Genomic DNA, 17,978 nt, shown 5'->3' with positions numbered 1-17,978 from the left:
CTATTATATTCTGACACCTATTAAAGTGTATATAGTATACCCTCCATTAAAACCTAAAGTTTAGGCATTGCAAAACTCTGCCTATGCATCATATCATTCTTGCAATGTGGCCTTTGGCAATTTAGCTGCTCGTGGGGTTGTCCTGTGGGCTGATGTAATCTTTTATATAATTCATGGTCTTAAAAGAATAGATGGATTAAAAAAATGGTGAAAGTATTCCTAAAATGAAACAAAAGCATCACTAGAAATTTCAACGGGTACAGTTTAGAAAATGGCTTTGGGACATGTCACTGTAAAGTGATACAACAGCCATCTGCCAATTGCATGCTGCATCAGTGCTTTCAGGGTTTATCTGAGCTGGGATCATTCAGGTGTTACATTAACTTATTTAGTTGATGTGTTTTGCAGACTAACCAGTCCCTTTTCGTCAGGGTAATACACTAGAATCTGCTATGTGAAAAATGTACTATGCCACTTGGATCTTTAAACACTGCTTCTATATAGACCTGAAGAACAAGCCGTGTTTTGCCAATTGCGTGCTCTATTACCACACAGACACTTTAGAACAGGGGTGGGGAACCTTTTTTTTCTGCCGAGGGCCATTTTGATATATAGAATATTTGTAGGCCATACCCCCTTCATGTGACCTCACATGGGACCATAAACGCCGGTGATGACAGCAATGCCCAGAGCATCCTCAGGATGCTCTGGGGAGCTGTAAGGGCAGCGGTGTGACTGTCTGAAGCATCCTAAGGACGCTCCAGGTGGCACTGCTACATAGATTCTGGCTGCAGGGTGCCATTCTAGGCACCCTGCTAGCCAGATGAGGCTGGCATAAAAAAATCTCAGAGGGCCAGACCAACTGATTCCAAGGGCCTTATACGACCCCCGGGCAGGAGGTTCCCCATCCCTGCTTTAGAAGGTAAGTCACCTATGGCACTCCTCTCCAGAGCACTTTTTGTTCCTTTTACTACCAATTGTAAACTTGAGTTTAAGGTCAGCAAGCTTCTTGGGAGTGTTTCAGACGGTAAAAAGGTTTTATAATGTTGCTATATTCCATTCGTTAGCATGTGTAGAGTTTATTTATAAAAGTCAATTTGCAGAACGCCTTCTGGGTGCACTAAAATGAATGCGCATTTGCCACATTTTAAGAAAATAGTTTTCCAATCTAGCTTGTTTTCTTCTATGGGTATATAAATAAAATTCAAGCATGCTGCTAGCTGAGCGTCTTGCAATTCTCTGGCCATGGGCTCTTTTATTGATGAACACTGCAAAAAAGAATGAATATTCTTAATTACGTTTTAATTGAACAAATGCGCTTGCCGTTATTGGCACAAGTCACATATTTTATGCCTTTATTTATTTTTTCAATAAAAACCTTACTTCTGTGGGTAATTTAAAGCTGTAGGAATAGTGGCTTCCTCAGTCATAAACAATAAGTAGGTAGGAATTATACCTTCAGTGGCTATTAAGCAGTGGTGTAACTATAGGGGGTGCACTTGCTATGGGGCCCAGATGCTTAGGGGGCCCGCCGGCCCAGTAAGCATCCTACTGCACCCTACAGGCTTAAAGTGTTTCCCACTGTTTACACTCCGCTGACTGTGGTCAAATGCCGGAGGGGTGAGGGGGGGCTGTGTGTCACTCACTGACACTGTCCGGCTTCCACCCGTCACGCAGAGCTTACTGGTCTCTCGAGATGACATCAGTAGCTCTACATGTCGGGCGAGATGATATCTCACGAGTCATCTCTTTGGGCAGCAGACAGGGACTGGTAGTGGGAGGGTGATGTGGCACAGCAGGCAATGGCTTCGGTGTGGTGATGGTGTTTAAAGGAGTGACTGTCTGTGAGTGAAACAAACTGTACTTCTGCAGCTGCTGACAGCCTTCTCAAGAAGCTGATTTATAATTTCTTTATAAATATATAAATGTATTAATGGGCATATTAGAAGTGTGTGGTTACGCCCTCTGCTAATAAGTGCCTGTTTTCTGATGATCGCTGTAGATGCATTGGAGGTGGGTATTGTGGCATCATTGTATTAACTCTTCTTTCTTCTTCCTCAGTTTTGTGGCATTGCTCTCATAGGCCTTGGAATCTACGTGCAGGTCAACCTTAACAGCACGCTGATCATCAAAAATGCCGCCTCAGCCGGCCCTGCCATTGTTCTTATTGCAGTGGGAGTAGTCATCTTCTTTATCTCCTTCTTTGGCTGCTGTGGGGCTGCGAAGGAAAACTACTGCATGGTGACCACGGTGAGACATTGCCCCACTTCCCGCAGTTCTCATGTACAAGCTGCCATAATGGGGTTTTTGAACCCTCAGTCTCATTGCTGTTGTATTTCTCTCTCCTGACCAGTTTGCTGTCCTTCTGGCTTTGGTATTCCTTGTTGAAATAGCCGCAGCGATCGCCGGATACGTTTTCCGAGATAAGGTAGGCCTACCTTGGTGATGGATTGGGGAAAATCATTCAGACTTTTGTGCTTCAGCTGGTGATAAGTCTTATTAAATGATCTTCTTTCCACTCTGTAGATTCAGGATGTATTTAGAGAATCTATCGAAGAAGGTATGAGCAAGTACAACACTTCTGCCACTGCAAAGACCAGCATTGATGACCTACAGCGTAAAGTGAGTTTTTGAGGAATTGTATTCATTCTAAACAGTCTCTTGTAACTTTAATCTTTAAAATGCACCTTGTAATTTGGTATGCTTTTTTGATAACGTTCATGTGGCTACTCACTGGTGCAAAGACTTGTTCATACAGTCACACACTGCTCCGTATGCAGCTGCGAACAGCTAATGTTGGCAAACTGAGCAATAGCAAATTTATGAATTGTGCCTCTCTGGAGGAACTTTCCATCTGTGAAATGGGTGTTTCTTCTTCAGGGTCCATAGGGCTCCACAGGAAGACATTGGGGTGCAGATGGGACCTGGAGGACTGGACACCAACAGCAAAGCTTTTCAATACCAGTTCAGTTTTGTTGGTGTCTGGCAAGGAGCTGGACCACCATTATAACAGTGGGCTTCCTTATGCAGCCGAAGCTTTTTATTTTTTTATTTAATTTTAATTTCTACCAGAAGGGTGAGTAGCACCAGACTGTCTTCCGGACATCTGTGCTGCCACCCCATCACACCTCCACGGTGCCATGACACCAAGCCTGTACTTGGTACTCCCGGCGGGGATCCGAGGGGAGCTAGTTAGCAGGGCCCCCAGGCTGCAGCCCAGAATACAGGGAACATAAGGCGGAACTCCGTTCGCCGGGAACCGCGCATTAGTGCAGTCTTGCCTCCGGTCTCGGGAGACAGACCGGAGGTGCTGATGTGGACACTAGCTAGCCCGCTACTCCATTAGACCATCGGGACATTAACATACTGGCGAAGAGGCATATTAAGGCCAGGGGACTCGGTGGTTAATGTCAACCACGGGATAAGACTCTCTCCCTGCAGCCCCTCACCCAGCTCAGGTCGCCATTCCAATGCAGTCCTGGTGTTCCCTGGGCTGCTCCTCCCTCACCCTCCACCCCCTCAGGCAGCCATGTTAGGCAAGCAGTTTCTGGGAATCGCCAGGTCCAGTCTCTCTGTATACTTCTCCCAAGGGCCAGGTTATACAGAGCTATATCCTACTAGTCACCGTGGTCTGTGTAGTTGATGATGGTGCCCATTGCAGACAGGTAATGTTTTTCTGATTTGTATGTGACTTGTGCTAGCGCTAATCTTTTTCTATACTGTCAGTTATAACTATCCCTTTCTTCTGCTATATCCTGTCATACTAAGGTAGAGGGTCATTGAACCTCACAAGTGTGAGGTACCATCACATACTTCATACCGTGTTACACACTACATTGTGCCATATCTAACGTGGCTGCACGCTCCCTGGTGTCATATGTAGCGCTGTTGCACACTACCTTGTGCCATATATAGCGCGGTCTCTTCAGGGGTGCCACCAGTAGTGTAGTTGCACACTATATTGTATTATATTTTGCGATGTTGTAAATTACCTTGTGACAAATATAGTGCTGTTGCATACTACATGGTGCCATTTATAGCACTTTCAATGACCAACATAATACGCACTTCAAATATGTATCCTAGAAAGTTTGAAACTGGCAAACCAAGCTTTGGTGTTACACAGGTCTTTGACAGGTTTGAGAGCAGGCTGGTAAGTAAATCTACCAATCAACGGTGGGATTTGATTGATTGAAAGTTTAAAATGGCGGTTCTACATAGGAATAAATGCAGAACAAGCCTGGCTTACTATTATTCCTAAACCCTGATGATTCTAGCTTTGACAGTCTGCTCTTTAGTAAATCTACCGCCTTGTGGATAGTTGCTCTGTCATGTGGCCATATAAGCTACTCTCGTACCTTCAGCCAAGAGAATGTAAGACTGCTTATTAACATGCCTACCGACGTGCGGTTTATTTTAGTGTTGAAATTTGTTTTGATTTTGAAACTGCTGTGTTTTCTGTTCCAGTTCCAATGCTGCGGTGCCACAAATTCTTCTGACTGGAAAAACTATGCACCTTTTAAAGGAGGGAATGATCTCCCTGAGTCGTGCTGTATAACACCGTCTCCTAACTGTGGCAGGAACGAATCCAACGTTTTTCATACAGTAAGTCATCTAAAAATCTTTCATGATCAAAATGCATTGGGCTGTATGCACAGATGTAACTTTCAATTTCAGTGCAGTCTTTACTGAAGCCTGCACCAGCTTGTAATTCTGACGGGTTGGGTACGAGATGCCGGCATTCAGAATCCCGACACTGGCGTCCTGATAGCTTTAGGATTCTAATACTTGTCAGTCAGTATCATGACCCTCCCTCCCTGGGGCCTGAACCCACTATTGACCAGATCCCATTTTGACATCTCTCGATAAATGTTTTCGTAACACAAATGTCTTGTCTGCTACACCACTGACCAATCATGTGAACAAGTCCTAAACCTAATCGGTGACTTCTTTGGTGCCAACAGCCCCCATAACCTTAGGGTTGAACTTCCTGTGCGACAGTTATGTTGCAGGATCGGAGTTCCCCTGTTGTATTTAATCTATTTCATAAACCATCTCTAACTGAGCAGAGCAAATCCGTTAGATGGCACATCTTTACTAAACATCAGCATTTATTAACTTTAGGGTCTCTTGTTTGAGAATGTGTGTGTGTGTATATATATATATATATATATATTCTATATCGTGTATGTGTGTAATAAATATATATATATATATATATATATATATATATTTATTTATTATACTTGAGTATAAGTCGACCCGAATATAAGCCGAGGTACCTACTGTTACCACAAAAAACTGGGAAAACTTATTGACTCGAGTATAAGCCTAGGGTGGGAAATGCAGCAGCTGGTAGTGCCCCCAGTGGTAATCCCCCCCCTTCAGTGCCCACAGTAGTAATCCCCCCCCCTTCAGTGCCCACAGTAGTAATCCCCCTCTTTAGTGCCCCCAGTGGTAGTCCCCCCCCCCCCCCCCCCCCCATTTTAGTGCCCCTGTAGTAATCGCCCCCCCTGGTAGTTCCCCCTGTAGTAATCGCCTCCCCTTGTTGTGCCCCCAGTATTAATCCCCCTGGTTGTGCCCCCAGTGGTAATCCCCCCCCCCTTCAGTGCCCACAGTAGTAATCCCCCTCTTTAGTGCCCCCAGTGGTAATCCCCCCATTTTAGTGCCCCTTTAGTAATTGCCCCCTGTAGTAATCGCCCCCAGTAGAGAGAGACATAATAAGAATAAAAAAAAAAATCACTTACCTGAAACTCCTGGTCCTGCCGTTAACGGCTCCTCCGGCCGCTTTGCATGGGAGAGACGTCATTACTCATGACGTCTCTCCCATTACCCACTGCGGGAGCCGGAAGATGGCTCCCGCAGTGGGAGCAGCCGATGAGTCTGACACTCTCAGTGGCTGCTGATTACAACAAACACACAGCTGCCGGCTCCGCTGGCTGTGTGTTTGTGCTGTGTAGCGCTGACCGAACTCTGTCCGGTCAGTGCTACACACTTCACTCGAGTATAAGCCGAGGGGGTACTTTTTCAGCACAAAAAATGTGCTGAAAAACTCTGCTTATACTCTAGTATATACTGTGTGTGTGTGTGTGTGTATATGTGTGTATATATATATATATATATATATGTGTATGTATGTATGTATGTATGTATGTATGTATGTATATATATATATATATATATATATATATATATATATATATATGTATATGCAATAGTTTTGAGTGTAAAGTTTCTTGCATCCTTTGAAGTTTGCTCCACTTAAACCTAACAAACAGTAAATGTTTTGCTCTAAGGGTATTGTGGGTGATGCTACTGATGCACAACAGACAGCGTTCACTCCTCACCTGTCTTCCAGAGCAGACCTTGCTTCCGCAGAACAGGAGCCATTCTCCTAATGTGGAAGCGGTCACAAATGGTGTATGAAAACAAAAGGAGCTATGGATGTGTGTATCAAAGTAATTGGTGCTATTTTATATAACTTTCTAAATGTGTTATTTCTTTTCCCCTCCCCTCATTGCACAATACCAGTTTGTATATCTGAATTTTAGGGCTTTATTGCACTAGAATACATGAATGGCGTTGCTTTGTTTTAATCAAACAAGCATAGCTAGTCCTTATTTTTTCCGATCAAATATACAAAAGAATGGATTTGTGTAGATGGCATCATGTATTGTGAATTCAATGGGTTTTTTTTTCTTCTCCTGGACCTATAAATGCAGTGTCTCATTCATACTCAATTGTTTCTGAATTATGTACACTAAGTACTTGTCTCGCTTGCTCTCTCCTACAGGGTTGTGAATTCAGCATAGAGGCTTCATTTAAAAAGAATGTGGGCATTATAGCTGGAGTGGCCCTGGGTATTGCATTCTTTGAGGTGAGTACATATCTATTAGAAATGGGAAGTGTCACTGCATTTGGAAACTTCTAGTGTTGCGGAACAGGTTAAGAGCTTGATCACGTCAGTGAATTCCACGTAATTTACAAACTGCCTGACTCAAGCTGCATAGAATAGTTTCTAGCATACTGTTTTAGTGACTTTTGAAGCCGAGAGCTAGCTTGGGTTATAGTTATATGCACTGGCAGACAGTCCGTCAAATGCTCAGTTATATGGGAGAGCTCTACCCTACAATGCACTTGTTTTATTTGCCAGGTAAATGAGTGCTTTGCATGGTTTCACCTTATAGATCTAAGGGAACTTTTTTACAAATCTTTGTTAGAGAAAGTGAAGATGTTCCCTACAACTACCAATCAGCCTCTGTCACTTTACAGGCTGTGCTAGAAAGATGGCAGAAGCTGGTTGCTATGAGCACCTTCTCCACTGTCTCCAAGGTTTGATAAATGTCCCCCTTAGTGGTGCAGCGAGACTCCCTGTTCAAATTCCTATTTAAGTGCAAGGGGAGGATGCACTAGGAAGGATTGAAATAAAGCATTGTAAACCCGTTAGGTGGTTAAGTTTCAGGCAAACCTAAAACTGTCCATAAAGGTTAGGATGCAGTGGCATAGAAATCTGTAAACTAAACACATTTTATGGCCAGCTCTGGCTGATGGTGAGCAACTAATGCTGCAGTCATGTCCCTTTTTAAATACACTGGGCTGAGGGAACCTGATCTAGTTAAAAGGGGATAGTGATATTGCCAGCGGACAGGATACCGTCAATCGATATACCGCCGCCGGAAACCTGCTGCCTGGCATAATACTGACTCCGATATCCCGTCCACAGCCGGGTAAGTATTCTCATGACCCTGGGGAAGGGGGGGTTTAGGCTTAGGCCCCCCCGGGAGAAAATTAGTGTTGGGCTATGGTGGCCAGGAGGGGGAAGGGGAGGGGTTAGTTAGGCAACCCCCTCCCTGGAGGCTTAGGTTTGTGCCGGGAGGGGATGGTTAAGGCTAGGCACCCCACAGGGTGGTTAGGCACCACTAAGGGAGGCTTTGGGGGGTGGGAGAGTCATGGTAGTTACCTTCCCTCATTGAGATCTTCTCATGTTAGGCTTTGACGTTCGGTATTTGATCCGGCGGCTGAAGAGTTGCCAGTATTTTGATACCATTCAATTTAAAATAACCCTCCTTTCAAAAGCATTCACATTATAAATCTGCTGAATTATGGTGTTCTGCAGCAGCATCCATTGTATCTTCACTGATAAGCCTCTGAAGCACTGATTCACTTGAGTGTGCTACTACTGCACTCACCAAGGCCAAGTCTGTACTGTAGCTTGGTGACCAATTTAGTCGTGTGAACAGATTGCTCTTACACTTTCCTCTCTCCCTTTGTAGCTCTTGGGGATTGTCTTTGCCTGCTGTTTAATGAAGGGAATCCGCAGTGGATATGAAGTGATGTGACCTGCCTCTCTGCACTAGATATGCCGTGGTGTCCCTTCCCCTGTTGCCATTATTAAGATGCAAATGCCAGTCTGTATCTCTGATTTGTTACGTTTGCACATGCCACTTCCTAACTTGAAATGGCACAGCATGTTACTTCCTGTGTGAATTGGGTAAAGATAAAATTAATAATTCTGTGTCGCTAGTTTTTCTATTTTATATCTGAAGAAAATCTGTTCTTATTACTGACCTGTCTCTTCCTGGTTGCATTTTGGGTTTTCTTTTCTTTCTAAATTAATGTTTTATATGATACCATGGTCTTAAAGATAATTTATAAAAAAAAGCCTGATATAAAGTAAGCAGATGGTAACATTCCTACAGTGCCTTATTGCAATATTTTCCTTCACCCCAAAGTGGAGGGGACTGTTTAGATACAAAGCTCTACATGTAAAAAGTGTATGTAAATTGTGCCATAAGTTATGTCAGGGGATGATGTCCTGTAACTCTTGCTAAATAGCATGTGCTATACAGTCCTTTTATTACTGTCCCAAGTTTCCATTTCTATAAAGCACAAAATGTAAAATGCAAAGAATAAACTTATTACAGCGGCTCGAATTCCTGATTATTTTGTTGGCTGAATATGCTGGGCGAGTTTTATGTACCAATATCCACCGTTGCCTGGAAAGTTGGAAGATGTATTAAACAGTCAAGAGAGAAAGTGGCATTGCTCATAGCAACCAATCTGCTTCTGTTTTTAGACACTGCTAGGTAGATGTTGTCTAGAACCTGTATGAATGCTATGGGATACTTCACTTTATTGGTCTTGAAAGTTTGACTTTTTATTTTAATTATTAAACAGTTGCTAATACAGTGTTTATCCACAGACAACTGAAGACACACACACTTAGTAGTAAGTCACATTACAGTAATTTTTTCATAGTCCTTTCATCAGGGTGCCATGTTTTTAGGGTGGAGGTAAGATATAATTTCAATTAGGGCCCCCAAATTGCTCAATGTCACACCCTCAGGGTCAGTTGGAGTAACTACCACATCAACTGCCTGATGAGAAATTGGTAAGCCTGAGAGGGGTCTTTGCTATTGCTGATTTGCAGGACCCTACTCGCACATAATAGGATTGAGCCCAGTGTATGCGTCCCTGCTACTTCCTGTACTATACACGTACCACTGCTACTGTTCTATAGGTATAAAACAAGAAAATAATTCAAGGATGTAAACAAATATACAAATCACACGCCGCAAACATTGCTACATCTGTCGGCTCTATGTATTGACATGAACACGCACAACTACCACATCTGACTCCAAACAGAGACATGGGGACTCCCAATCCAGCAATTCATGCAACACCTAATAATGCATTAAGTTTAGCACAATATGTGCAGTACATAATGCATCCATGTCATACATGGGAATTATTAGACACCACTACACACAGGCTGGTTACAACCAGAATATGAAGACATGTTCAGACTTCACCTTATAATCAAAAAGCAACAATAAAAATGCTAAAAAAAAAAAAAAAAAATCTACAGATTTCAGTAGGATATATTAAATATCTGCACATTTAGATGTTTTAGTCCTAATACCGGGGCCGAAAACAGTACCGCTATATGCCTTGCGGTCCTTGGCTGGCCTCTGTGTGACTGAGCTAGCGCCTGTGCTGAGGTCTGGACTGCAGGTACGTGCATGGCAGTCCTGGCATCCGGTGTAGGAGACACCTTGCTGCGGCTGAAGGCCTCGTGTGACGTGTCCTCACTAAGGGGCCGGGTCCTTATAGTCTGTCACCGGGGACTGGTAGTAGACGCACTAGTATGAGGCCAGCGTATCCGTGCCGTCAAAATCGCAGCTTAGGGGAGATGAGGCGCTTCCTCGGCCGCTCCTCCCCATAACCAGAGGCAACTTCCAGGGCGGATTTCAGCGTCTGGTTTGTTATAATTGACCACTTTGTGGTGAGATGCTCGCAGATTCTTTGTGTGTACTGCTGTAGCTGTTGGTCAGTCTCCCTGTATACCTATCACAGGTGCGCAGTCTTCTCTGCGGGCAAAGTGTCGGTACACTTGGCAATGCAGGTGCTGTGCTCCATGATAGCCACATTTGCTTTGGCAGTCCTGGTCTGCTCCAGGGCCCTGCAAAATTTGATCCTGGCTCATTGAGATGGTCAGTATCATTGGATAAAGTCCCAGATGATTCGCATCTCGCCAGAGGTTCGCTTCACCTGGTGGCTGGAGACTACTCATTTAAACCAGGGTCGTCCGTTATGAGTACCGGATTGGGTACTTCTCACCACAGACTCAAGTCTGGGAGGATGGGGAGTGGTGACAGGTCACCACACCTTCCAGGAAAGGTGGTCGGGGCAGAAAAGTCACCTACCAATAAATATATCTGAGCTTTGTGTTGTGCACAGAGCGCTCATACTGGGGCAGGCCTGTCCAGGTTCAGTCTGACAAGGCGACAGCAGTGGCCTACATCAATCATCATGGAGGCACACGAAGTCTGGCTGCCATGATGGAAGTGCCGGAAATTCTGCTGTGGGTGTAATGTAATCTTCCAGCAATATTTATTTTGGGTGTTCTCAACTGGGAAGTGGACTTCCTAAGTCGCCATTACATGCACACCGGAGAATAGGCACTTCATCCGAAGATCTTTCAAATCCTGGTGGACAAGTGGGGATTACCGCACGTAGACCTCATGGCGTCACGGCACAACCACAAGGTCCCCCAGGTACGGGCCCAGAACAAGGCACCCCTCAGCCACCTTCGTGGATGCTCTGGCGGTGAGGTGGGACTGTGGGTTAGCATACCTGTTTCCTCCAATTTCCCTCCTCCCAAGAGTCATCAGTAAGTTCAAGCAGCAAGGTGGCAGGATAATACTGAGAGCCCCTGCCTGACCCAGGAGGCATTGGTTCTCCGACCTGACATGTCAATCCATAGACAGTCCACTGTCTCTACGGCAGGATCTGCTAGTTCAGGGCCTATATCTCGGCTATATCTTTACCTCGGCTGGCTTTGACTGCATGGCTGAGTCTGCCGTCCTCAGGGCCAAAGGGTTTTCAGCCTCTGTGATTCAGACTATGTTGAGGGCAAGGAAGCCTGCTTTTGCTCGCATCTATCACAGAATTTGGCATTCATTTTTTCTTTGATCTCACAGAAAATATCACTCTAAGATTTTCAAGGTCGTGAATACTTTCTTTTCTTCAGGCGGGATTAGACTTAGGTCTCCGCTTGGCTACCTTGAGAGTTCAGGTTTTTGCACTGTCAGTTTTGTTCCAATACAGAATTGACCCTCTGCCAGATGTTAGAACATTCTTGCAGGGGGTTCTCCTGCTGCAACCTCCATGTGTCCCACTGGTGGCACTGTAGGATTTGACTTTGGTTCTCATGGCATTACAGATAGCTCCCTTTCAACCTTTTGGATATGGTGGATGTAAGATGGTTGACAGTGAAGACTTTTTTTCTCCTCTATCTCCTCGGCTCGTAGAGTTTCTGACTTGGCAGCTGTCATGTCGCTCTCCATATTTGATTTTCCATCAAAATAGAGCTGTCCTCTGTACTAAGGCATGTTACCTTCCAAAAGTGGTTTCCCGTTTCCATATAAATGAGGAGATTGTAGTTCCGGCCTTTCAGCCTTCAGACCTGTCTACAGCTGAAGCTTCCCTGGATGTGGTTCGAGCCCTTTGTATCTATATGGATCGTACCAGCTCCATCAGGAAATCAGATTTGCTCTTTTTGTTATGTGTTTCACAAACAAGGCTGGCCAGCAAACAAGTAGACTTTGGCTCGCTGGCTGCATACTACTATTGCTCAGGTCTATACACAAGCTGATCTCCCTGTTCCTAACAAGGTGACAGCACATTCTACTCGTCTGTCGGACCATCGGCGGTTAGACATGGTGCCTCGGCTGAACAGCTGTGCAAGGCAGCCACTTGGTCTTCTGTCAATACGTTTATCAAATTTTATGCATTTGATAGTTTGCCTCCCAGGATTCTCCTCTCTGCGCAGGAGCGTCCCCACCCTTAAGGTAACTGCTTTAGAATGTCCCCAAGGTAGATTCTGTGGACGCAATGGCCGCCGAAGAAGAAAATCGGAGTTATGACATAACATACCTTAGATAACCTTTCCTACGAGGTCCATAGGGTCCACAGAGCACCCTCCCAGATGCACCTGGCCACAGTTGGGATCTGTTCTTTTTTTTTTTTGTATCACTGATTCCCTCTTCGTATGTTGAGTGTTTTCTTGTGTCCGATGTACTTCCTTCTCCACTATCCGTCTCTTGCTGTTAGGCTTGTTCACAAACTGGCTGGGGTATATAGGGAGGAGGACCGATGCATGCGGGGAGCTACAAAGCTAGAAGATGTTTGGTGCAATGGATTGTTTCCACTACATACCCCAAGGTAGGTTCTGTGGACCCTATGGGCCTTGAAGAAAGTTATCTAAGGTATGTTATACCCTAACTGATTTTATTTATTTTTTCTTGCCAAGGATTTAAGATCTGTTTGAGAGTACTCGCAGGTCCTATTTTCGCATTAGATCTTCGCTATAGCTGAATTGGCTCCAGTTTTCAAATTAATGAAAAATTATAAAGTTCAATTATTTTCTCCGTTTGAAGTACCTTGCTATTCTAGGCCTGCTTTACTTAACAGAATTGACTTATTGTTGAAAGCTGGTAGTTGTTAAACAAATTCTTAGTAGTTTTGGTGTTTTTATTTTGTGGTAACATAGCTGGTAGTCACATTTGAGACCCATAACACATTCAAATCTCAATAACGCAGGAAGGAGGTGTGGCAGTGCACTGCTGCGCCATCCTCAGACCACAGCCACGCCTCCTCCCAGCATACAGAGAGGAGCAACAGTGAGGACCGAGTGACGCAGTTAGCACACCTCCTGTTCCTTTGTTCGGCTCTCTCTGTCCTACGACAACCAATGTCTCACCGTTTGGGCTTGTTTTGTTCAGTACGTCCTTGGCTTTTGTTGGGAGTTAGCATTGAATGTGTGAAACAAAACAGTTTTTGCTGTAAAAATGAGTTCCTCAGAGACTGTGTACCTGATGTTTTTTGTTATATTTGTAGAGAATGTACTCTTGCAAAAAGAAAAAAATCACACTTGTTTTACAAATAGTTAATCAGGCTTATTTTGGATGTCACATAAGCCAGCACGATAGGATTTGGGTGCCTCACAAAGTTTGTAAAACCTGCATGGAATCACTCCGCAATTGGATTAAAGGTGATCGAAAAGGACTTAATTTCGGTATACCTATGATGTGGTGTGAGCCAAAAGATCACTTGAGTGACTGCTATATTTGTGCTGTAAATGTGAAGTGTATGAATCGATTTAAGGAAAGCAAACGGGAATACCCAAGTATGAATTCTGCAAAACAACCAATACCACATAGCGAAGATTTACCCGTACCCTCATTCAGTTCTTTGTGCGAAGTTGAATGTGGTGATGTGGAAATGTTAACTTCATCCAGTGCAAGTGACAACACAGATGAAAGTGAGTTTGAAGAAAGTTCCTCTACTCCAAACAAATTTTCTCAAAAGGAACTAAACTATTTAGTTCGTGACTTGAATTTATCGAAAAAAGGAGCTGAGCTTTTATCATTCTGACTTCAAGAAAAGCACTGGCTTGAGCCAGATGTTACTATACCGTTGGAGTCTGCAGAGGGACTGCCTGCAACAAGAATACAAAAGAAAATCCTACAAAAAATGGTACTTTTAGCATCCTAAATAAAACATAAATGCATTCTTTGTTTAGATAGCTCATGGTATGCAAATATTCCAAAATATCCCTGGTCCTAAACATTTTGGATATGGGAGACTCAACCTGTACCATCTTTTATCTCTAGTATTTTCTGTTTCTTTAAAACCACTTCCCTTTATTCCCTTATTTTGTATTCCACTTCCTTTCAAAAAGGTTTTGTACTCATCTACTGTAGATTCCAAAGGTTATTCATGGGCAGCTATAAAAGAGATGTTTAGTATCAATAGAGAATTACTTCTCATATATAGGGAGGGGGGGGTGTTCAATTAGGCAGCGAAAAGTCGGAATTGGCGATAATTTATCGCTGATGTAATTCTCGCCTATTTCAATTATGGCCCGTTTTCGGTTTAGAAAGTCTTTGAAAAAAAAAAACAGAAAGTTTTCACCTTGTTTTACATGGCAAAAGAAAGTGCAGAATAGGGGCTTAGGGGTGCAGGTTTAAAAAAAAATAGCCTGTACCCCTGGGAATATCCCCTAAAAATTAAATGCGTCAAAAAAATAAAAATAGGGACACTCCAAAAAAATTAAAATTTTGGGGTAAAAAAAAAGGGAAAAAAGTTTTTATCTAACTAAATAAATTAAGGGGTGTACCCACGTATGCGGCAGGTGTATTCTTCATTGCGGGTGGTTGTGGCAGGTGTTTTTTTTTTTTTTGAAGAATTTTGGGACTTAAAAAAATGCTTGTACCCATTTTCATGTACTCCAAATTTGATGGGACAAGTTATTTTAATGAAAAAATTTACTATTCACCACTTGTTCATTGCCGCAAAAGTGCACCTGCCGCGGCTATTAGAAACCCTGGCTTCCTTCAGCGGGCAAAAATGGGGGTACCCATAGTGATCCCCCATGTCTGGACATCCTTTAGGGGTGTTCCAGGCACATTTCCCGAATATTCACGTTTTTTTTTTTTGTTTTTTTTGTAGATCCAAATTTGCCGGGTCCCGTTTTCGCTCCTTTTAAATTGAATACTGGGAGAAGCGGGCACGCGCCCGATACTTTATCCCCACTCTAACCTCTGATGTGGAGCGACAAGTCCAGCATGGACTTTTCTCTCCCTAATTGAATACGAGCCATAATGTTGAGAGGAGAATGAAAAGTATTCAAACTTCCCTTCATCACTATGTACAACGCCAAACAAACAATAATCGAGAAAATAATTAAAACACACTAGCATCTACTGGAAAAGGATCCAGTACTCAGATCCATTATCCCTAATAAACTCAAATTTATTTAGGGAAAAGCACATACTATAAGAAAGGAAGAATAACAACCAACGGTGTGACATCTGCATTCATTATGTGTAAAACACAATAGAGATGCGATGTAGTCAGCATCCCGGCAGTCAAAATACCAGCTCCAGAATGCCAACCGCCGGCATCCCGAAAAGTAAGTATGCGGGGAGGGGGAGGATAGATTCAGGCACTAGGTGGGAGGTTAGCGTTGTCACTACTTCCGGATGTTGGGATTCTAATTGTTGGGATGCCGCTGTCAGTATTCTGACTGGCGAACTCCTGACCGCCGGGATCCCATACCTAACCCCTAGAGACAACAAAGTGAAACTGAGGAATTATCTCCCGAGCCACACAACCATAATTCAAAATTCAAGATTTTATTAATTTTTATTACTGGTAGCAAAAATTGTATAGACCTCATGGATTGTTCATGCGGGTTACAGTATATAGGGAGAACATCTAAACCCATGAGGGAAAGATGTTTAAGAAATATTTAAAAAAAAAAAAAGGCTTTGAGAAACCCTTTCCTACCATTTTAGAGAGGATCACCACTGCTCACCAAAACATCTGAGGAATGTAATAGGGATCAAAAAGGTTGAAAATCATTGCCAGAAAAAAAAGGCACTGAATTTGTGCTAGCCCAACCAGAGATGAAATGTATCCATGAAGTTAAAACACTAATAGCAAATGATTTTTATAAGGTTCGCTTATTGGTTCCTTCGTAACATATTTCCATTCTCATTACTATTTTTTATATCGCCTATCATATGACCTTTTATATATCACATTGGGTATGATTTATAGATAGACATTCCTCACTTAACGACCTACCTGTTTAGCAACTGTTCGGACTTCCAACTGTCGCTCCTACCCCCTAACTGTGGCATGCACCAATACAAAAAAAAGACAGACTCTGTCTTAGAAGGGCCATGGCTTTGGCGTGGGACACACAGGAGACCATGCCTCCCATGAGGGAAAGGGTGGACAGGGAGGAGGTGGGGCACACACAGGCATGTGTCACCCTCAGTCTGAGGCCTGCTGCTTCCCGCCACTATACTTCGTCCTTGCTTAACGACAGATTAGTTTACCGACCGAGTCGTAGGAACCGAACAAAACTCGCTCATTAAGTCAGGAATGTCTGTAATGTATACATTTTTTATATATATATATATATATATATATATATATGCACATACAGTCAGGTCCATAAATATTGGGACATTGACAGAATTTTCAGATTTTGGCCTCTATTCACCACAATGGTTTTGAAATGAAACATACAAGATGTGCTTTAACTGCAGACTTTCATATTTAATTTGAGGGTAATTACATCCAAATCTGGTGAACAGTGTAGGAATTACAGCCGTTTCAATATGTGCCTCCCACTTTTTAATGGGCTAAAAGTAATGGGACTATCAACTCAAAAGCTATTTCATGGACAGGTGTGGGCTATTCCCTCGTTATTTCATTATAAATTAAGCAGGTAAAAGGTCTGGAGTTGATTCTAGGTGTGACATTTGCATTTGGAATCAGTTGCTGTCGACTCTCAATATGAGATCCAAAGAGCTGTCACTATCAGTGAAGCAAGCCATCATTAGGCTGAAAAATCATTACAAACCCATCAGAGAGATAGCAAAAACATTAGGTGTGGATAAATCAACTGTTTGGAACATTCTTAAAAAGAAAGAACACACCGGAGAGCTCAGCAACACCAAAAGACCCGGAAGACCACGGAAAACAACTGTGGTGAATGATAAAATAATTATTTCCCTGGTGAAGAAAAACCCCTTCACAACAGTTGGCCAAATCAAGAACACTCTCCAGGAGTTAGGTGTATATGTGTCAAAGTCAACAATCAAGAGAAGACTTCACAAGAGTGACTATAGAGTGTTCACCACAAGATGTAAACCATTGGTGAGCCACAAAAACAGGAAGACCAGATTAGAGTTTGCCAAACAACATCTAAAAAAGCCATTTACAGTTCTGGAACAACATCCTATGGACAGAGGAGACAAAGATCAACTGGAAAAGGAACTGCTCATGATCCAAAACATCACCTCATCAGTGAAGCGTGGTAGTGTCATGGCGTGGGCATGTATGGCTGCCAATTGAGCTGGTTCCCTTGTATTTATTGGTGATATGACTGCTGACAAAAGCAGCAGAATGAATTCTGAAGTGTTTCGGACAATATTATATGCTCATATTCAGTCAAATGCTTCAGAACTCATTGGACGGCGCTTCACAGTGCAGATGGACAATGACCCAAAGCATACTGCAAAAGCAACCAAAGAGTTTTTTAAGGCTAAAAAGTGGAATGTTATGCAATGGCCAAGTCAATCCCCTGACCTGAATCCGATTGAGAATGCATTTCACTTAATGAAGACAAAACTGAAGGGAAAATGCCCCAAGAACAAGCAGGAACTGAAGCCATTTGCAGTAGAGGCCTGGCAGAGCATCACCAGGGATGAAACCCAGCGTCTGGTGATGTCTATGCGTTCCAGACTTCAGGCTGTAATTGCCTGCAAAGGATTTGCAACAAAGAATTAAAAAGTGAAAGTTAGATTTATGGTGCATACACACGGTCAGATTTTTCCTTCAGATATGAACGATAACGTTTTAAAAATCGTTCAGTCGTTCATATCTGAAGGAAA

At 43.2% G+C, this 17,978-nt stretch overlaps 1 protein-coding gene across 1 annotated transcript in view; it reads left to right on the top strand.

Moving 5' to 3' along the window:
- Nucleotides 1-8,933, top strand: part of CD63 (CD63 molecule) — a 31,833-nt gene extending 22,900 nt beyond the window's left edge. Inside the window, exons 3-8 of the mRNA XM_088449000.1 lie at nucleotides 2,062-2,250; nucleotides 2,354-2,428; nucleotides 2,527-2,622; nucleotides 4,468-4,605; nucleotides 6,794-6,877; nucleotides 8,274-8,933. Coding sequence (XP_088305126.1) covers nucleotides 2,062-2,250; nucleotides 2,354-2,428; nucleotides 2,527-2,622; nucleotides 4,468-4,605; nucleotides 6,794-6,877; nucleotides 8,274-8,339 — 648 coding nt within the window. The 3' untranslated portion in view covers nucleotides 8,340-8,933. The remainder of the gene's footprint in view (nucleotides 1-2,061; nucleotides 2,251-2,353; nucleotides 2,429-2,526; nucleotides 2,623-4,467; nucleotides 4,606-6,793; nucleotides 6,878-8,273) is intronic.
- Nucleotides 8,934-17,978: the final 9,045 nt, after the last annotated feature.

Source organism: Taudactylus pleione, unplaced genomic scaffold, assembly GCF_031769625.1.
Source record: "Taudactylus pleione unplaced genomic scaffold, aTauple2 ptg000005l, whole genome shotgun sequence".
In the NCBI taxonomy this organism is placed as follows: Eukaryota; Metazoa; Chordata; class Amphibia; order Anura; family Myobatrachidae; genus Taudactylus; species Taudactylus pleione.
Note: the sequence above shows the minus strand (reverse complement) of the source record. Positions and strands in the feature narration are given on the sequence as shown.